The sequence below is a fragment of the Lepidochelys kempii genome, chromosome 6 (genome assembly GCF_965140285.1).
Source record: "Lepidochelys kempii isolate rLepKem1 chromosome 6, rLepKem1.hap1, whole genome shotgun sequence".
Taxonomy (NCBI): Eukaryota; Metazoa; Chordata; order Testudines; family Cheloniidae; genus Lepidochelys; species Lepidochelys kempii.
Genome location: NC_136385.1, coordinates 2,759,596 through 2,780,728, shown reverse-complemented (window position 1 = coordinate 2,780,728; position 21,133 = coordinate 2,759,596). Strand labels below are relative to the sequence as shown.

The following is a 21,133-nucleotide window of genomic DNA, read 5'->3' as shown; positions in this document are numbered from 1 at the left end:
CCCTGGTAGAGAGTATGTGGGAGGGCAGGATACCAGGCTAGCTGGACCCATGGGTCTGATCCAGGGTGGCAGGGAGGGGGCAGGATACTGGGCTACATGGGACCATGGGTCTGATCGAGGGTGGCAGGGAGGGGCAGGATAGCAGGCTCGCTGGACCCATGGGTCTAAACTAACTGCAGTGCACCTAAAAGAAAAGGTGTTAACTATGGATATAGGAGAAGTGCAAGGCACCCAGACTCCCAATTTCACTGGTATTTGGGCCCTGCTTTGAGGAGCCCAGTGTGGATGTAACTTTAACAGCATGTTAATGTGTGGAACTGCCAGCCACAGGATTGTTGTTAATGCAGAATCTCTCCGTGATTCTCCCTGCAGGGTCATTCAGAGACCGACATCCCCTCTCGGCCATGCCCAGACCCAGGTCCTTCTTCCCCCTCCTCCTACTCATTCTCCTCCCTGGGGTCTCCACCCATTGTCACACGGGCACAGCTGAGGAGTGCGAGGAGCACACGGCTTTTGTGCCTGGGCACAATCTGGTAGGAGAGGGCATCGACGTCACCACACTGGGTAGGAAAGGGGCCTACTTGGTGGACACCAGCCACTGGCAGCGCCCGGATGGGACCTGCACCCTGTGCCGGAACTCGCTGCTGGAGGGGCAGCTGCAGAGGCTGCCGCTGGCTGCGGCGGACTGGAGGGAGAAGGTTTCATGCCGCAGGAAACTCTCCAGCGCCGTGAAGGAGTCGGCCATGGGCATGGTCCGTGCGGCGAACGCCGTGGTACAGAATGACTGGAAGGTGGGGCTGGAAGTAGAAGTGAAGCCCGGCGCCAACACCCAGGTGACGCTGGCCGGCTCGCACTCCAAACTGGCAGAGTTCAGCACGGAGAAGTCTCAGCAAGACAAATACAGTTTCACCAGCCATGAGGTTTCCTGCGCATACTATACGTAAGGGGCAGGGGAGGGGCAGGAGGGAGAAGAAGACTAGAGGTAGGGGTTAGCATGAAGATTAGAGGTTATGTGTTGGGTGCCAGTGAAGGCTGGGGCTGAGGGGGAAGGTCAGGGGTTGGGTACAGGTGAAGGCTGGGGGTGAGGGGGGAGGTCAGTGGTTGGTGCTTTTAAAGTCAAAGGGTGAGGGGCAAGGTCAGGGGTTGGTTGTTCCTGAAGGCTGGGGGTGAGGGGGAAGGCCAGGGTGTGATGGCTTGGGTCAAAGAGACCCCCTTGGGACAGCCACCTGATGTGCTGAGAGTACTTCTGAGCCCATTTTCCCTGGCACCTTGGGACTTCAGTATCCTGTCTTCTTGAGCCAGACACATCTGGTCTGAACCACATCCCCCAAAAACTGCAGGGTTAACTAAAAATGGCTTAAAAAGTGCTCCTGTCTCTAGCATCAAGACACCCAGTTCCCAATGGGATCCAAACCCCAAATAAATCCGTTTTACTCTGTATAAAGCTTATACAGGTTAAACTCATAAATAGTTTGCCCTCTATAACACTGATAGAGAGACATGCACAGCTGTTTTCTCCCCCAGGTATAAATTACTTGCTCTGGCTTAATTAAGAAGCAAAGAGTGATTTTATTAAATATAAAAAGTAGGATTTAAGTGGTTTCAAGTAATAACAGACAAAACAAAGTAAATTACCAGTCAAAATAAAACAAAAACATGCAAGTCTAAGCCTAATACAGTGGGAAACTAAATGCAGGTAAATCTCACCCTCAGAGGTGTTCCAATAAGCTTATTTCACAGACTAGACTCCTTCCTAGTCTGGGTCCAGCAATCACTCACATCCCTGTAGTTACTGTTCTTTGTTCCAGGTTCTTTCAGGTATCTCTTGGGGGTGGAGAGGCTATCTTTTGAGCCAGCTGAAGACAAAAGGGAGGGGTTTCCAGGGCCTTTTATATTCTCTCTCTTGTGGGTGGAAACCCCTTTGTTCTCCTGTGCAAAATCACAACAACAAGATGGAGTCTGTAGCCACCTGGGCAAGTCTATGGATGATTCAGCTTTTTCAGGCCGACGCCATTGTTTACATGTTTGTTTGAACATTCCCAGGAAAGCTCAGGTGTGGATTGGCATCTCTCAAGGTCCATTGTTAGCTAAATGCTCCCCATTACTTGAATAACCCCTTCACACTATGTCAACTAAATCTGCCTTAGGTGCTTCCTACAGCAAACACTTTAAATACAAGCATAGAGCCAACGCTCATAACTTCAGACATAAAAATGATGCATTCATATGAATAGGATGAATATATCCAGTACATCATAACCTTTGCAAAGATATGTTACATGGCATATCTAGCATAAAACATGTTCCAGTTATGTCATATTTACATTCATAAGCATATTTCTATAAAGCATTATGGGGTGCAATGTCACACAGGGGTTGGATGCGGGTGAAGGCTGGGGATGAGGGAGAAGGTTGGGGTTGGGTGCTGGAAAAGGCTGGGGGTGAGAGTGAAAGTCAGGGGTTGGGTGCTGGTGAAGGCTGGGGTGAGATTGAAGGTCAAGGATTGGTGCTGGTGAAGGCTGGGGGTGAGGGGGAAGGTCAGGAGTTGGTGCTGGTGAAGGCTGGGAGTGAGGGGGAAGGTGAGGGAGCTGCTGAAAGCTGAGGGTGAGGAGGAAGGTCCAGGGTTGATGTTGGTGAAGGCTGAGGGTGAGCAGGAAGGTCTGGGGTTGGTGCTGATGAAGACTGGGGGTGAGCAGGAAGGTCAGGGGTTGGGTGTCGGTGAAGGCTGGGGGTGAGGGGGAAGGTCAGGGGTTGAGTGCTGGTGAAGGCTGGGGGTGAGGGGGAAGGTCAGGGGTTGAGTGTCAATGAAGGCTGGGGGTGAGGGGGATGGTCAGGAGTTGAGTGTCGGTGAAGGCTGGGGGTGAGGAGGAAGGTTGGGGTTGGTGCTGGTGAAGGCTGGGGGTGAGGGGGAAGGTCAGGGGTTGGTGCTGGTGAAGGCTGGGGGTGAGGAGGAAGGTTGGGGTTGGTGCTGGTGAAGGCTGGGGGTGAGGAGGAAGGTTGGGGTTGGTGCTGGTGAAGGCTGGGGGTGAGGGGGATGGTCAGGGGTTGAGTGTCGGTGAAGGCTGGGGGTGAGGGGGAAGGTCAGGGATTGGTGCTGGTGAAGGCTGGGGTGAGGGGGAAGGTCAGGGGTTGAGTGTCAATGAAGGCTGGGGGTGAGGGGGATGGTCAGGAGTTGAGTGTCGGTGAAGGCTGGGGGTGAGGAGAAAGGTTGGGGTTGGTGCAGGTGAAGGCTGGGGGTGAGGGGGAAGGTCAGGGGTTGGTGCTGGTGAAGGCTGGGGGTGAGGAGGAAGGTTGGGGTTGGTGCTGGTGAAGGCTGGGGGTGAGGAGGAAGGTTGGGGTTGGTGCTGGTGAAGGCTGGGGGTGAGGGGGATGGTCAGGGGTTGAGTGTCAGTGAAGGCTGGGGGTGAGGGGGAAGGTCAGGGGTTGAGTGTCGGTGAAGACTGGGGGTGAGGGGGAAGGTCAGGGATTGGTGCTGGTGAAGGCTGGGGTGAGGGGGAAGGTCAGGGGTTGAGTGTCAATGAAGGCTGGGGGTGAGGGGGATGGTCAGGAGTTGAGTGTCGGTGAAGGCTGGGGGTGAGGAGGAAGGTTGGGGTTGGTGCTGGTGAAGGCTGGGGGTGAGGGGGAAGGTCAGGGGTTGGTGCTGGTGAAGGCTGGGGGTGAGGAGGAAGGTTGGGGTTGGTGCTGGTGAAGGCTGGGGGTGAGGAGGAAGGTTGGGGTTGGTGCTGGTGAAGGCTGGGGGTGAGGGGGAAGGTCAGGGGTTGGTGCTGGTGAAGGCTGGGGGTGAGGGGGAAGGTCAGGGGTTGGTGCTGGTGAAGGCTGGGGGTGAGGAGGAAGGTTGGGGTTGGTGCTGGTGAAGGCTGGGGGTGAGGAGGAAGGTTGGGGTTGGTGCTGGTGAAGGCTGGGGGTTAGGGGGATGGTCAGGGGTTGAGTGTCGGTGAAGGCTGGGGGTGAGGGGGAAGGTCAGGGGTTGAGTGTCGGTGAAGACTGGGGGTGAGGGGGAAGGTCAGGGGTTGGTGCTGGTGAAGGCTGGGGGTGAGGAGGAAGGTTGGGGTTGGTGCTGGTGAAGGCTGGGGGTGAGGGGAAAGGTGAGGGGTTGAGTGTCGGTGAAGGCTGAGAGTGAGGGGCAAGGTTAGTGGTTGGTGTGGGTGAAGGCTGGCAGTGAGGAGGAAGGTCAGTCATTGGTTGCTTGTGAAGTTTCAGCGGAGAGTGATTAGTAGAAGTTCCAAAGATTGTTTCCCCTCACTATCGAAAGTGTATACCTTATTTTCAGTCTCCTTTTGTGTAGCTTCAACTTCCAGCCATTGGATCTTGTTACATGATTACTACTCAAACTGTCTTGCTATTCACCTAACAACTCTGTCATGAACTTATGACACAAATGTGTGGGTGTAGCAACAAAACATTTACAAATACACATCAGCCTTGGCCATCTTTAAGCATTTAAGGAATAGGAAGATTTTCAGCAGGAAACATAAGTGTGACCAATCTTCTGGAGAACATTTCCCAACCATCTATGTTCTCCTTCAAGCTGAACCAACAAAGATAGGTCCATGGTGCAAGCTTTTTAAAGGTTTTTATTTTAATAGGGACTTTCCTAGATTCCCTTGTGGGGTGGTTTGACACCAAGTTTTTTTCTAGCAAAGTTTCAGGTTAAAGAAATCTTCACTTTGATGAGATTGTTTGTGGCTCTCCATAGCATAGTCACAGATAACATAATTGCTAGCTAGTTTACCCATGGAGCAAAAGACTTTTAGATCTACAATGTGCCTCTGAGCATGTTTACGACCAGCACTTAAAGATTTATATCAACTCTCCTATGCAGAGCATGAACCCCCAAAGTACTGTCACCAGCTGGCCTGCCCTTTGAAGCAAGCTGGGCTCAGTTTTGCCTGTGATTTAGCAGCTAGTCCTCAGTTGATGAGCTGGCAAGATCAGGGCTAACTAGTAACACCTGCTGGGTGTCCTGGGGCTTGATTAGGAGGACTGACTTCAACTGTGGTGGTGAAGCAGGGAGGACACTACTTAAACAGAGCTGGGAACCTAGTGGAAGGAGAGACCCAAGATAGAGGAATGAGGGTGAGTTCCTGATGAGGAAGAAGATCCAGTTGTTTGGAAGTGGTGGTGGCCAGAAAGCAGAGCTGTAGGAGCAGGGTTACCTCTTGGAGAGGAGAGGAGAGGAGCCGAGCCGAGCCGAGCCCTGAGCCAGGGGTGGTGAGTACCCACATGTGATAGAAGTCCATGAAAGCCAGAAGGCTAGTTTAAGTGGTACTTGGACACCCAGAAGGGAAAAGCCCAATGTCGGTCAGTACCCGGACAAGGGGGATGAACTGAGGTGGAGCCCCTAGAGCTGAACCCTGCAAGGGGATTTGGACGGAGAGCTGAATCACAGAAGACCCAGAGAGGATGTCCGGGGAAGAGACCAGCTGTGATATATCACTGCGGCTGAAAAATTAGCCCCCAGAGGCAAAGTCCCTTGCAACACCGTGGCCAGGCATGAGGGGGCGCCCTCAAGGTGAGGGTGCACATTTGCAAAAATGTACTTACTTCTTCCACAACGTAGACTAACAGCAAATAGTCTAAGATGTCAGGAAGCACTAGGAAAGGAATAGCTAATAAAACAGAAAATATCCCAAAGCCACTATATAAATCCATGGTACGCCCATCCCTTGAATGCTGAGTGTCGTTCTGGTTGCCCCATCTCAAAAAAGATTTCTTACAAACGGAAATGGCCCAGGGGGAGCTTCCATAGGAGGAGGGATTAAAAAGACTCGTCAGCTCAGAAAAGAGACGACTAAGGGTGGGGTGGATATGACAGAGGTCTATAGAATCATGACAGGCGTGGAGAAAGCGAATGGGGAAGAGTTATTTACCCCTTCACATAATACAGGAACCAGGGGGTCACCCGAGGAAATTAACAGGCAGCAGGTTTCAAACAAACAAAAGGAAGTATTTCTTCACGCAATGTACAGGACTCGTACTGTGGAACTCATTGCCAGGGGATGTTGTGAAGGCCGAAGGTATAACAGCATTCAAAATATATTAGATAAGTTCATGGAGAGTAGGTCCATCCGTGGTTATTAGCCAAGATGGGCAGAGACTTAACCCCATGCTCTGGGTGTCCCTAAACCTCCAGCTGCAAGAAGCTGGGACTAGACGACTAGGGATGGATCACTCAAAATTGCCCTGTTCATTCTCTCTGGGGCACCTGTCATTGGCCACTGTCGGAAGACAGGACACTGGGCTAGATGGACCTTTGGTCTGACCCAGTATGGCCGCTCTTATGTTATAAGCTGCATAGGGCTGTTTTATGGCCAACGGTGTTATCTAGTTTGGCATATGAGGTCTGTAATGTTGACAGAAGACAGGATTCCTCCTAGGCATTGGTTTAGCCAGCTTAAATCTTTCATATAAGGCAATAACATGGTGTAACCGGTTGGCTCTGGGGCAAACCAACCCAGAGAAAAGCAGGAGCCACATCTGGGAGAGATCAGGGGGGTGGTTGTATAATGAGAAGCCGGAGGCCACAGCAAGTGGGAAAATGCTCAGATTCTGGCCTGGTAGGCCTGGGAAGAGGAAGAGAAAACTTGGTTGTGTGGACTTTTGAACCGACTTGAAACTTTATTTTGAATATTTGTTCATGGACTGAAACCCAACCGGAGAAGGGATGTGAATGGACAGAGGTGCTCGTTGAGTATCTTGAACAGGCCAAGAGGGGAACCTGAGTCAGGCTGCCAGGAGCATGATCATAGGCCATGGGCGGGGGGGGAGGGAAGGGGGCAGTTACAAGCAATGAGATCACAAGCGCATAAAATACACTAGTATGTACTCCAAGCATCCTGTGTAACCTGTATAAAAGTAATTGAATCTCGCATCAATTCAGTAAAGGTGCAGGCAACATATAAGACTAAATTACCATGGGAAGCAAACCCTTGGTCATGAGCTCTTCAGTCTAGCAGAGGGAGGTCTAACATGATCCCGTGGCTGGAAGTTGAAGCTAGACAAATTCAGACAGGAAATAAGGTGTGAATTTGTAACAGTGACAGGATTAATCACTGGAACGATTTACCAAGGGCTGCAGTGGATTCTCCATCATGGCCAATTTTTAAATTGAGATGGATGTTTTTTCTTAGAAGACCTGCTCTAGTTCGAACGGGAATCAATTCAGGGCAGTTCTCTGGCCTGTGTTATCCAGGAGGTCAGACTAGATGACCAGAAGGGTCCCTTCTGGACTTAGAGTCTGTGGATCTAGAACACTGAGCTCTACCCCTACAAGTTGCCGATGTCCAACAGTACGTCACATGGTGGCCATTTCTCTCTCCCAGGTTCCGCATTACCCACAAACCTCCTCTCACCAGACATTTCATCCGGGCCTTGAGGGACCTCCCGGAGGATTACACCCGCAGCTCGCGGCTCGAGTACCGTCAGCTGATCAACACCTACGGCACCCACTATGTGTCCCAGCTGCAGCTGGGGGGCCGGGTGCGGGATGTGACGGCCGTGAGGGTCTGTGAGGCAGCGCTGGATGGGGTGACAGCTGATGAGGTCAAGGACTGTCTGAGCCTGGAGGCCTCTGCCAGCATTGGGGCCGGGAAAGGCAGGGCCCAGGCGGCCTTCAGCCAGTGTGAGGAGCAGAAGAAGAAGAAGAACTTCAAGCGGACCTTCCACGAGACCTACAGCGAGCGTCACACCGAGGTGACGGGCGGCCACAGCCACGCTGACCTGCTGTTCTCTGAGGGGCAGGACGCCGGGGTGTTCTCGGCCTGGATGGACAGCCTCAAAGCCAGCCCCGGTCTGGTGTCCTACTCACTGCACCCCATCCACAACTTGGTGAGGCAGGACAACCCCAAGCGGGAGGTGCTGAGGCGGGCGGTGAGTGAGTACATCGCCGAGAGGGCCCTGTGGAGGAATTGCACCCACAGCTGCCCTCCGGGGACCCAGCGCAGCGCCCATGACTCCTGCTCCTGCGTCTGCCCCGGGGACGGCTCCACCAACACCATGTGCTGCTCGCGGGAGCGGGGTCAGGGGAAGCTGACGGTGACGGTGGAGCGGGCCAGCGGCCTGTGGGGCGACTACACCAGCCGCACAGACGCCTACGTCAAGGTCTACTTCCAGGACCGGGAGGTGCGGACGGCAACCGTGTGGAACACCGACAACCCGGTCTGGGACGTCCACCTGGACCTGGGGCACGTGCGGGTGGCGGAGACCAGCCAGCTCCGCCTCCAGGTCTGGGACGAGGACAACAAGTACGACGACGACCTACTAGGGACGTGCGACGAGCCGCTGCGCTCTGGAGAGAGTCGCCACCAGGTCTGCTACCTGAACCACGGCCGGCTGGACTTCCGGTACAGCCTGGTGTGTGGTCCCAGCCTGGGCGGGCCCCACTGCTTGGACTATGTCCCCCAGGGCCCCGGGAACTATGGGGCAGCCCAGGGTTAGCTCAGAGGGATGTTCCAGGACAAGCAATTCGCCCCACCTCGCCCCCGCAGCCAGGGGTCTCCCCTCTCCCCCGGGGCATCTGCCGTGACCTCACTTCACCAGGAGCTGGGTGGGCTCTCTCTCACGGGGGGTGACGGGGCTCCGGGGGTAGCAATGGAGGGGCGAGAGCATGAGCGTCCCACACAATAAAGGAAAGGGAGAGCTGACTGAGCCGCCCTGGTGTCTCGCTCTGTGGATCCCCCTTTGCCCCCGCCCTAGCACTGGGCCCTCAGCCCCCTCAACTGACCCTCAAGTCCCTCCTTCACCCCCTATCTTACCCCCAGTGCCCCTCCCCCATTTCTTCCCCCGATCCCTACTGGCCCTCCCACCCCATCAATGAAAAATTCCTTCCTGAACCCCAGACCCCAGCCCACACATGGAGGGCGAGGAGACAGGTTTACCCCACACACTCATCCCAGCACACACACGGGCGCAGGGGGGGGCTCGGGTCCCCCCAGTTCTTGGCACACACACGGGGGGGGGACGACTCAGTCCCTCCCGATCTTGGCACAGCCAGGTGGGTGTGGGGGAGAGGCCGGGAGAAAGGCTCAGTGCAGCCCCATGCCTAAACCCTACCACTCCCCCTACCCCGTGTCCCCGCCCCTCCCCACATCTGTCCTGAGCCCCCCCCTCTCCATATAGCCCCGCCCATCACTGGGGGCCCCGCCCCTCACGGCAAGCTTCGCCTGGTGTCATTCATTTTATTTTCTTCTTCCCTCCCCCAGGCTGGGCCCCGAAATAAAATTCAAGCCTTTGGCTGAAGCAACCATGAGTCAGATGCTTTGGTGTCATGCTCGGATTCCTGCCTGAAACTTCCCCGCCTGGGTCTAGGGCAGGGGCCAAAGCACTGCCTCTGGGGGGTGCCCCAGCACCCACAAAGACAGCCTGTCTCCCCAGCAAGTCCTTGGCTTTGAATAGAACCCAGGAGTCCTGACTCCCAGGTCCCCCACTGCTCTAACCGCTCAACCCCACTCCCCTCCCAGGGCTGGGGTGAGAACCCAGGAGCCCTGGCTCCCAGCCCCCCCTGCTCTAACCACTCAACCCCACTCCCAGCTGGGGAGAGAACCCAGGAGCCCTGGCTCCCAGCCCCCCCGCTCTAACCACTCAACCCCACTCCCAGCTGGGGAGAGAACCCAGGAGCCCTGGCTCCCAGCCCCCCCGCTCTAACCACTCAACCCCACTCCCAGCTGGGGAGAGAACCCAGGAGTCCTGGTTCCCAGCCCCTAGACCCCACTTTGGATTGACACTGGGATCAGGGAGATCAGGATCCAGCCCTTCCCCCCAGCCATCTCCCCCTTGCTCCAGTCCAGGGAAAGTCCCTCTTTCTCCCCAGTTGCCAAGCCCAGTGCTGACATCTGTGCCTGGCATGGGTGGGGCGGCCCCTGGAAACTCTGTGACTCCAGCACTCAGCACCGGGAGCTGCGGGGGCAGGCAGCAGCCAGTGGCTAGGGAATGTGCCCTGATCCCCAGCCGGGAGCCCTACTCTTTGCTCGCACAGGTAACCTGGGGGCAGGGAGCCCGGGGGGACAGGATGGGCAGGGGGGCCAGAGCCAGGCTGGGGTGCAGGGGGAGGGAGCAGCTGATATGCTGGGGTCTGTGTAGGTGGGCGGGGGGAGCACTGTACCCCAGTGCCCATGCTGGTGCTTCCCAGGGCTCTCTGGGGGGCTGTTCCCTGGTGCCCCACCCCAGAGGTGGCTGCATCCAGGAGCTGGGCGAGCTGTCCCTGTGCAATGTTGTGTGTGCTGCTGTTATCCAGCTGCCCTGCCCCAGGGGGGTTGCATCCCAGCACCGGGCGAGCCGTCCCTATACAGCATTGTGGCTGGCTCTTCTCCAGCTGCCCCACCCCAGAGCTGGCTGCATCCCAGAACTGGGCAAGCCATCCCTGTGCGCTATTGTGTTTGGCTGTTATCCAGCTGCCCCACCCCAGAGGTAGCTGCATCTGAGTGCCAGGAGAGCCGTCCCTGTGCGGTGTTGTCTGTGCAGCTGTTATCCATATGCCCCACCCCAGAGCTGGCTGCACCTCAGTGCCAGGTGAGCCATCCCCATGCAGCATCACAATCTGGCTGTTCTCCAGCTGCCCCACCCCAGAGCTGGCTGCACCTCAGTGTCATGCAAGGGATCCTGGCACATACAGCAATTTAGGATGTCAGATGAGAAGGGCATTCAGGACAAGGGTGTCTGTCTGTCTGTCCCTGTTGCCCCCTGCTGGAGGGAATCAGGCATTGTGTGTGAGAGAGAGAGAGAGAGAGAGAGAGAGAGAGAGAGAGAGCAATGACACCCTCTAGTGGCTGCAGCTCACATGGGGGATTCAGTTCCAGTCATAATGAGGGGAGGGCCAGGGGTGTGCACAAGCATGCAGGTGCATGTCTGCACCTCCATCTGTTGGAGGAAATGTGAACTACCCACCCACATGTCTCAGGTCCCCTACTACACACAACTAAACCCAGTGCACCCTAGTGGACTGAATCAGAAATGCCAGCCTGTGTGTGTCATAGCCCCTATACTGTCCACACCCAGCAGCAATTCTCCTTTAGGTTCGGAGGGCAAGGTGGGGCAGGTTACAGTGTAGGTGTGTTGCAGATCTCTCATCACAGATCCAGGGAGGGTTGCAGCAGCATAGAGGCTGCTGTGATGCTGCTAGGATGTGATGTGCCTGTGGAACTGCCTGCCACTGGATTGTAGCTAATGAAGGCTCTCTCTGTTTTCTCCCTCCAGGGAGACTTAGAGACCAGGTGAGGGATCCCATCACACTAGCCAAGCCCAGATCCATTGCCTTCATCCCTCTCCTCCTCCTCTTCCTTCTCCAGGGGGTCTCCCCCTACTGCTACACAGGCAAAGCTGAGGTGTGCGGTGAGAACACGGCCTCTGTGCCTGTGCACAATCTGGTGGGGGAGGACACCGACTTCACCACACTGGAGTGGACGGGGGCCTACCTGGTGGACACCAGATTATGCCGCCGCCCAAACAGCACCTGCAGCCTGTGCCAGAACCCGCTGCGGGGGCGGGGGGAGCTGCAGAGGGTGCCTCTGGCTGTGGTTGACTGGAGGGTCCTGCAACCGGGACCTCAGCAGCTCGGGGGAAGCGTCAGCCATGGACGTGGCCCGGGCAATAACGTCGGATGTGAAAAATGACTGGAAGTCGGAGCTGGGGCTGCCGGATGAGTCCCCTGTCCTGGCCCTGGGGGGGGTGTCCCAATCCCGGCTCGCTGGTTATGCCTACCAGAAGGAGCTGCATGACAGGTACATGTTCATATGCCACGAGGTGTCCTGAGTGTATTGCAGGTGAGAATCTCCTGCAGCGCCCCCTGCTAGCCCCCACCCTGCTCCCTGCAGCCCAGTGTCCCCAGCCGGGCCCCTGCCCTGCTCCCTGCAACCCAGTGCCCCCTGCCGGCCCCCTGCCCTGCTCCCTGCAGCCCAGCGCCCCCTGCCGGCCCCCTGCCCTGCTCCCTGCAGCCCAGCGCCCCCTGCCGGCCCCCTGCCCTGCTCCCTGCAGCCCAGCGCCCCCTGCCGGCCCCCTGCCGGCCCCCCGCCCTGCTCCCTGCAGCCCAGCGCCCCCTGCCGGCCCCCCGCCCTGCTCCCTGCAGCCCAGCGCCCCCTGCCGGCCCCCCGCCCTGCTCCCTGCAGCCCAGCGCCCCCTGCCGGCCCCCCGCCCTGCTCCCTGCAGCCCAGCGCCCCCTGCCGGCCCCCCGCCCTGCTCCCTGCAGCCCAGCGCCCCCTGCCGGCCCCCCGTCCTGCTCCCTGCAGCCCAGCGCCCCCTGCCGGCCCCCCGTCCTGCTCCCTGCAGCCCAGCGCCCCCTGCCGGCCCCCCTGCCCTGCTCTCTGGAGCCCAGCGCCCCCTGCCGGCCCCCCTGCCCTGCTCTCTGGAGCCCAGCGCCCCCTGCCGGCCCCCTGCCCTGCTCTCTGCAGCCCAGCGCCCCCTGCCGGCCCCCTGCCCTGCTCTCTGCAGCCCAGCGCCCCCTGCCGGCCCCCTGCCCTGCTCTCTGGAGCACAGCGCCCCCTCTCGGGCCCCCTGCCCTGCTCTCTGCAGCCCAATGCCCCCTCTCGGGCCCCCTGCCCTGCTCCCTGCAGCCCAGCGCCCCCTGCCGGCCCCCTGCCCTGCTCCCTGCAGCCCAGCACCCCCTAGCACTGCATTGAGGTGATAAGGTCAGCACTGACTGCTAGGGATGCCACAGGGAGGACACTTGGGAAGGTGGGGCCAGTTTGTTCAGGGGGAAGGTGCCAGGGGTCTCTCTGGTTGGCTCCGAACTCCTCTCTCTTTCCCCTCTGGGCAGGTTGAGGATCCCCCAAGACCCCCCCGCTGACACCCCACTTCTCCCGGCCCTGAGCCGCCTCCCACCGAGCTATGACTCAGCCGCATACCGGCCCTTCCTGGCCATGTATGGCACCCACTACATTGGCCAGGCGGTACTGGATGGGCTGACGGCTTCCGACATCAAGGCGTGCCTGGTCTCACAGTTCTCACTGAACCTGGGCTTGGGGCCACTTCCCTCAAACTCTGCGGGCCGTGAGTGGAGCAGCCACTGGTACAAGTGGCTCTCCCAGGCGGCCTGGAGCACCGCACCGTGCCGACCTGGGGTCTTCTCGGCTTGGGTGGAGAGCCTCAAAACCAGCCCCAGCCTGGTCTCCTACTCTCCGACGCCCAGCCACGCCTTGGTGGGGCCAGACGACCCCAGGCGGGAGGCACTGAGGCAGGCAGCGAAGAAGTACGTGGCTGAGCGGGGACAGAGGAGGAGTTGCCCTCGTAGCTTCCCCGAGGGGGGCAAAACCTACTCCTGGGACCCCTGCAAATGCGACTACTCCATGAGCCGCCTCACCGACTCCACATGCTGCTCACACGAGCGGGGCATGGCCCAAATGAAGGTCCACTTGTTACGGGCCGAAGACCTGCGGGAGGACCCCACGTCTGCCACCGACGCCTACGTCAGGTTCTTGTTCCAAGGCCAGCGGCTGCAGACGGGCTACGGTGAGGAAGATAACGACCCCATCTGATTCAATGACCTGGACTTTGGGTGACGCTGCCGGCGTGGCCCAAAATGGAAATGGAGGGGTGGGACAGTGACCTGTGGGAGAATGACCTCGTGGACCGCTGCTCCACTGACCTCGAGGTCAGCAGGGATGTCAGACATACCTGCCACCTCGCACATGGCCACTTGAAGTTTTCCTACACGCTGGAGTGCGGGCCCAACCTCGGGGGCCACCGCTGCCAGGAGTACGTGCCTGCGAGAGGCTGAGGGGATAGAACCCAGGAGTCCTGGCTCCCAGCCCCCGCTGCTGTAACCCACTAGCCTCCCCTCCCCGCCCAGAGCTGGGATCCGAAACCAGGGGCCCCAGCTCCAAGTCTCACAAGAAAAAAAAAAGGGCCTGAAACAAGCCCAACCCATCTCAGAGGAATGAGTTGTGTGTGTATTTGTGTGTGTGTGGGGGGGGGGGTGTTATACAAATTCCATTCTCTTTTTTTCAGTAGTTCCAGTTCTTTGCTGCCAAAACAGGAAGTTACACATTAAAAATAATAAGCGCTCACGGACTTCCCTTGTTAAGGAAAGAGGTCACCCTCTCGCTCGCCACCCGCCGCGGGCTCCGGTGCCTCGTGGTGGGACGTTCCCGCGTGGAACCGTTGAAGCATCTTCCGGCGCGGGATGCAGCGAGGGGGCGGGATTTTCTTCACTGAGCGGGAGCGGGGGCTCCTCAAATTCTGATGACGGGCATGAGTCACCGAAACCGCGCCGACCACCGGTTTTATGGCGCGACTTTGGTAGGGTGAGCAGACGTCCCGCTTTCATAGGGACAGGCCCAAGAGTCGGGGCTCTGTCTTACAAAGGAACCCCCCGGCTCCGTCCCGATTTTTCGCATTTGCTCTCGGGTCACCCTACACTTTGTGCCGAAGACTCTTCGTACACAAAGGAAAGAAGCTACCTCCAAATAAAACAAGCCCCCAAACTCCCACAGGCCGCCGCTCTCAAAAAAATTGAAGCAAAGCCAAAATACACTTATTCGAAGTGGACTTGACCACGTCTGGTGCCCTCTGGCACCTCCTCCCGGGAACGCCCTCCAGGAGCCCCGCTCCCTGCTGCTCTGGCCCCGCTCTGGTGGGCTGGGAATCTCCTGACCAGGCTTAGTCCTTGTCAGGTGTTAAACTAGGGGGGTTGCACCCTCCGATGCTGCTGGAATTTGAGCTCATTGCACCAGCGCTCTCTGTGCCCCCCTCCCTGTGACTCCTCCCCCCATTTCCCAGGGACTCTGTGTGCCCCTGTCTTCTCCCCATGCCGGGGACTCTATGCCCCCCCCAATTCTCCTCCCCCTATGCTGGTGGCTCTGAGGGTCCCCCTTCCCCCTCCCCTCATGCTGGGGGCTCTGAAGGTCCCCATCCCCCTCCCCCCATGCCGGGGGGTCTGTGGGCCCCCCCATCCTCCTCCCCCCATGCCGGGGGCTCTATTGCCCCTCATTGTCCCCCTTCCTCATGCTCTGTGGGCCTCCATTGTCCCCCCTCCCCCCATATAGGGGCTCTGTGGGCCCCTCCATTGGCCCCTCCCCCCATACCAGGGGCTCTGTAGGCCCCCCATTCCACCTCCCACTATGTCAAGGGCTCTATGTGCCCCCCATTGCCCCCTTTCTCATGTCTTTTCTTCCTACCACAGAGCTCCATGGGTCAGGGCATTGACATTTTCAATGCCGTAGGGACACAAGGGAAGAGATGACTGGGCCCTTCTGAGATGCTGGCAGGAGTTAATCTGGCTCCAGGGCGGGGCACTGACTGACTCTCATGGGGTAGGAAAAGGGATCTTCCCCCTCTAGGGGGCGCCGGCTCCTATCTTAACCCAACAGCCACCCCCACCCAAGGGGTGTGTGAGATGCAGCTGCCTCTGGGGTGGAGCGGAGGGGACCTGTCAGGGCGTGGCCATTTCCTTCCCATTTCAAAGGGGACCTCGCAATCCACATCAAAGCCCGCAGCCATGCGTGGGGCCAGGGCTGGGCTGTAGATGGAGGCAGAATGCTGCAGCCTCTGGGGCCCACCTTTTTTGTGGCCACATGAGTCACGGGCTGCCAGTAAACTCGTGAGCAGAGACGGCACCAGGATGTGGCCAGAAGCCTGCTCCCACCAGCAGGCAGCCTTGCACAGCTGCCATCCCTCCCCGTGGGGAGCGTGAGAATCAAGACCACAGAGGTCAGCGCAGCTCTGGGGGGCAGAGCCACATCAGAGCAGGGCTGGGCCCTGTGCAAAGAGAAGTGAGCATCAGTTGGATTGTTTTACAGCTGGGGACACTGAGGCACGGAGAGGGCGTGGGTAAGCCAAGCAGGAGGCTGGGGATAGAACCCAGGAGTCCTGGCTTCCGGTCCCGTCCCCCCTGCTCAACTCTAGCCCCTGGACCGCACTCCCCTCCCAGAGCCCAGGATGGAACCCAGGAGTCCTGTTTACTAGCCCCCTCCCCCCGCAACCCACCAGAGCCTACTCCCCTCTCAGAGCTGAGGCGGGAACTCTAGTGGGTTAAGTCTGTGTGGCCTTGTGTGACAGACACAAGAAGGAAGGACACTGGGAGCCTTTGCAATGGAAACTAGGCCATGGAGACCTTTATTGTGCCAGTAAGCCATACTCCCTTTCCCAGATCCAGCCCCTGAGCTGCGGGGCTGGTTGGGAGCAGGACATGTGGTCTTTCTCCTCTAGGAGGTGCCGGCTCCACTCCGGCCCTAGGGCACGGGACAGGCTGGCTCAGATGGGTGGGGAATGGGATATAGGGCCTTTCCCCTCTAGGGGGCGCTTTCTGCTCCAATCCCAGTTTGGGGGTGGGTGGGACTTGACCTTGTGTTTTGATAAGGACTGAGGTGGGGTTCTATCTGAAACGAACTGTCCTCTGGGGCTGGGGGGAGCCATGGGTGGAGCTGCTGGGGATGTTGCTGCTGTGAAAGGCCGACCTTGTCTCCCAGAAGACCCAACAAGACCAACACACACAAGAGTGGAGAGAAAAGACCGGCAGAGAGAGAGAAAAGCTCAGCAGCTGTCACTGGCGTTGACCCTCCCTTGTAGCCTCACAGCTGGAGAAACACAGCCCCAGGAATAGTCCCTGACTCTGGGGGTGCTCCAGGGCTGGAGCACCCAAGGGGAAAAAATGGAGGGTGCTGAACACCCACCAGCAGCTCCCCAGTCAGCACTTCCCCTCCCTCTCCATGCCTCTCATCAGCTGTGATCAACTGTTTTGCAGCGTGCAGGAGGCACTGTGGTGGGGGCGGGAGGAGCGAGGGCACGATGCACTTGCGGGATGGAGCATGTCAGGGTTCCCTCCCCACTCTGAACTCTTGGGGTACAGATGTGGGGACCTACATGAAAGACCCCCTACGCTTATTTCTACCAGCTTAGGTTAAAAACTTCCCCAAGGCACAAATTCTTCCTTGTCCTTGGACAGTATGCTGCCACCACCACGTGAGTTAGACAAAGATTCAGGAAAAGGACCACTTGGAGTTCCTGTTTCCCAAAATATCCCCTCAAGCCCCTTCACCCCCTTTCCTGGGGAGGCTTGAGAATAATATACCAACCAATAAATTAGCCAAGTGAGCACAGACCAGACCCTTGATTTTTAGGACACTAAAAACCAATCAAGTTATTAAAAGCAGAACTTTATTATAAAGAAAAAAGTAAAAGAAAAACCTCTGTAAAATCAGTATGGAAGGTAATTTTACAGGGTAATAAGTTTTAAAACACAGAGGATTCCCCTCTAGGCAAAACTTCAAAGTTACAAAAAACAGGAATAAACCTCCCTCTTAGCACAGGGAAAATTCACAAGCTAAAACAAAAGATAATCTAATGCATTTCCTTGCTTTACTTACAAATTTTGTAATCTTAGATGCTTATTTCAGGTAGGGTTTTAGGAGAGGTTTCTTTCCTGCCTGGTCCCTCTCTCTGTCCCGAGAGAACACAACAAAGAGACACAAACAAAACCTTCCCCCAGAGATTTGAAAGGATCTTCTTCCCTTATTGGTCCTTTTGGTCAGGTGCCAACCAGGTTATTTGAGCTTCTTAACCCCTTACAAGTAAAGGAGGGATTTTTTGCTACCCTTAGCTGTATGTTTATGACAAGGTAGAATGTGGCAGGAAGAGGCAGGGCAGGGGTGGGGCCTTGGGGGAAGGGGTAGAGTGGGGGGGGCCTGGGGCAGAGCTGGGGGTCAAGCACTTGTGGCCCCAGGCCCTGCTCTGATCAGTCACTTCAAGATGTGGCAAATTTGTCCCAGCGATGGGCCCGTTTCAGGGCTGCCTGTTGGGGATGGACATATTCCTGGAGGTTCTATCGCATTAATGAAAGATTAATCTTCAATTCCTGGAGACTCCAGGCCAATCCTGGAGGGTTGGCGAACATGGCCATTTCGGGTGTTGCAAAAGATGTGGCCTGGGCCAACTGAACCAGACTCTTCTCAGAGAGAGGCGAAAAGAGCGAGAGAAAGAGGTGAGAGAAGAAAGAAGAGGGGGAAGGAAAAGACGAGCAAAAGGGAGGGAGAGGGAGCAGGACGACCACATCTCACCTCCCCGGCTGTGTTTGGGATTTAGCCAAACCCAGTGGAGGTGGCAATGTCACCCGGGTGCCTCTGTCTGGCCTGATCCCAGCTCAGCTCCAAGGCCCAGGATAATGAAGGCCCAATGACATCATGGTGGAGCCCCGAGATGGTACCGATGGCTCCCATCTGTCCACCCAGCTCCCTTCATCCCCACCCCCAAGTGCTCCCTGAAAGGGGGCAGTTGCCGGAATACCCCTCCCCTCCCACTTTTGTCCACCATTCAGGATTGTTTTATTTTTTAAAACCCTCAAAGCATTTTATTTGACAGCACGTAATATTTTTTATGGGCTTTCACTTTGCCAAAAAACTGAATTTTTGGTGGGGGGTTAAGCCAAAATGAAATCCCCACTGCCGAGTTTTTGGCATCACTCCAAGTCATTACATTTGAGGAGGATTTGATGTAGGGAAGGACCAGGGGCGAGAGTGGATCACAAATTCAATGAGTCAAGACCGTGATGCAGATGCAAAAAAGGCTTAAGGAAAGATGCGGACACACTAGAGAGAGTCCAGAGGAGAGCAACAAAAATGAGAAAAGATTCAGAAAACCTGACCTGTGAGGAAAGGTTAAAAAACTGGGCGTGTTTAGTCTTGAGAAAACAAGGGGACTCAAGAACAGTCTTTAAATATGTTCAGGGCTGGTATAAAGAGGACGGGGATCAACTGTTCAGGTAGGACAAGAAGTAACGGGGTTAATTGGCAGGAAGGGAGATTTAGGTTAGAAGAGAGCAGGAAAAACTTTGATCAGCAGCACAGAAAAGGCCCCTTCCCTGCATTTCTACTCGGCTGTCGCCTTGTAGGGCCTTGTCTTCTCCCCTTAGGCCCAGCAAGGTCCGATGAGGATTTATGACCCCGCCCCTCGCACTGCTGTGCCCTGATCTCTCTTACAGGGACAGAATCCCAGTCTAATGCAAGGAGCTCAGAGCTCGCTTCAGAGGTTCCATCGCTGCTAGGTTGACCAGAGTTCCCATGGCAGGGTTTAGTCGTAAATCACTAGGGCAGATATTAAGCTTTACACCCATGGAACCTCGGCACGTGTCTTGATCCCTTGCTTTTTGCCTAGCTTCTGAAAGGGCACCCATGGCTGAACAAGCCGTGCATAGTCCTGGCGGCACCTTCTGGATTGGATATTCATGATTAAGAAGGACAATGGAACGGGGAATGAACAGAGCAAATCTGGAGGGTTGGAAATGTGGCCAGATGGGTGGACAAAATCAGGAGCGGGGGCTATTTTGACTACTTCATTTCCAGGATGAAAAGAGAGCCAGGTGGACAGATGGGAGCCACCGGCACCATCTCCTGGGCTGCACCATGAAGTCATTGGTCCTTCAGTGTCCGGGTCTAGGAGCTGAGGTGGGGTCAGGCAAGACAGGGGGACCCACGTGATGTTGCCACCTCCGCTGCCTCCGGCTGAATCCCAGACCCACCCCAGTACGTGAGACATGGATTCCTGCTCCCCCCCCTCCCCCATGCTCTTCTTTTCCTTCCCCCCTTGTTTTTTCCGCCTCTCCCTCAGAAGAGTCGGACTTAGCTGGCCAAGGCGGCATCTTTGGTTGCCAACCCTCCAGGATTGTCCTGGTGTTTCCAGGAATCGAAAGTTAAACGTCAATGAAAGATTATGTTGTGATGAAACCTCCATGAATACATCCAACCAAAAGTACTCACCTGTCACTGGGACCAGTTTGCCACTTCTCGGCATGGCCCACTGGAGCCAGGTCTGGGCTTGTGTTTCTCCAACCGGGAGGCTACGAGGGAGAGCTAATGGTTGCTGCCAAAGGAGGTGCTGTTGTCATCATGAATAGGTCGGAATATGAACAAGAGGCTGCTCGGCAGCTCTCCAACACCACTTTCTACAAGCCATTACCCTCTGATCCCACTGAGAGTTACCAAAAGCAACTACAGCATTTGCTCAAGAAACTCCCTGAAAAAGCACAAGATCAATTCCACACAGACACACCCCTGGAACCCCGACCTGGGATATTCTATCTACTACCCAAGATCCATAAACCTGGAAATCCTGGGCGCTCCATCATCTCAGGCATTGGCACCCTGACAGCAGGATTGTCTGGCTATGTAGACTCCCTCCTCAGGCCCTACGCTACCAGCACTCCCAGCTACCTTCGAGACACCACTGACTTCCTGAGGAAACTACAATCCATCAGTGATCTTCCTGATAACACCATCCTGGCCACTATGGATGTAGAAGCCCTCTACACCAACATTCCACACAAAGATGGACTACAAGCCGTCAAGAACACTATCCCCGATAATGTCACGGCTAACCTGGTGGCTGAACTTTGTGACTTTGTCCTTACCCATAACTATTTTACATTTGGGGACAATGTATGCCTTCAGATCAGCGGCACTGCTATGGGTACCCGCATGGCCCCACAGTATGCCAACATTTTTATGGCTGACTTAGAACAACGCTTCCTCAGCTCTCGGCCCCTAACGCCCCTACTCTACTTGCGCTATATTGATGACATCTTCATCATCTGGACCCATGGAAAAGAAGCTCTTGAGGAATTCCACCATGATTTCAACAATTTCCATCCCACCATCAACCTCAGCCTGGTCCAGTCCACACAAGAGATCCACTTCCTGGACACTACAGTGCTAATAAACGATGGTCACATAAACACCACCCTATACCGGAAACCTACTGACCGCTATTCCTACCTACATGCCTCCAGCTTTCACCCTGACCACACCACACGATCCATCGTCTACAGCCAAGCTCTGTGATACAACCGCATTTGCTCCAACCCCTCAGACAGAGACAGACACCTACAAGATCTCTATCAAGCATTCTTACAACTACAATACCCACCTGCGGAAGTGAAGAAACAGATTGATAGAGCCAGAAGAGTTCCCAGAAGTCACCTACTACAGGACAGGCCTAACAAAGAAAATAACAGAACGCCACTAGCCGTCACCTTCAGCCCCCATCTAAAACCCCTCCAATGCATTATTAAGGATCTACAACCTATCCTGAAGGATGACCCAACACTCTCACAAATCTTGGGAGACAGGCCAGTCCTTGCCTACAGACAGCCCCCTAACCTGAAGCAAATACTCACCAACAACCACATACCACACAACACAACCACTAACCCAGGAAC

General features: G+C 56.2%; 1 protein-coding gene and 1 pseudogene across 1 annotated transcript; both read left to right on the top strand.

Annotated features, from left to right (window-relative positions):
* The first annotated feature begins 384 nt into the window (after positions 1-384).
* LOC140913714 (perforin-1) lies at positions 385-8,436 on the top strand. Its single transcript, XM_073350517.2, has 2 exons — positions 385-940; positions 7,323-8,436. Exons 1-2 carry the CDS (start codon positions 405-407, stop codon positions 8,434-8,436), a joined length of 1,650 nt encoding a protein of 549 aa, XP_073206618.2. The 5' UTR covers positions 385-404.
* Positions 8,437-9,927: 1,491 nt separating this feature from the next.
* Positions 9,928-13,705, top strand: LOC140912234 (perforin-1-like; annotated as a pseudogene).
* Positions 13,706-21,133: the final 7,428 nt, after the last annotated feature.

Coding starts and splice junctions, on each gene's coding strand:
- LOC140913714 (XM_073350517.2), top strand. CDS start 405: ATGCCCAGACCCAGGTCCTTCTTCCCCCTCCTCCTACTCATTCTCCTC. Junction 941..7,322: donor GTTTCCTGCGCATACTATAC/GTAAGGGGCAGG, acceptor TCTCTCTCCCAG/GTTCCGCATTACCCACAAAC.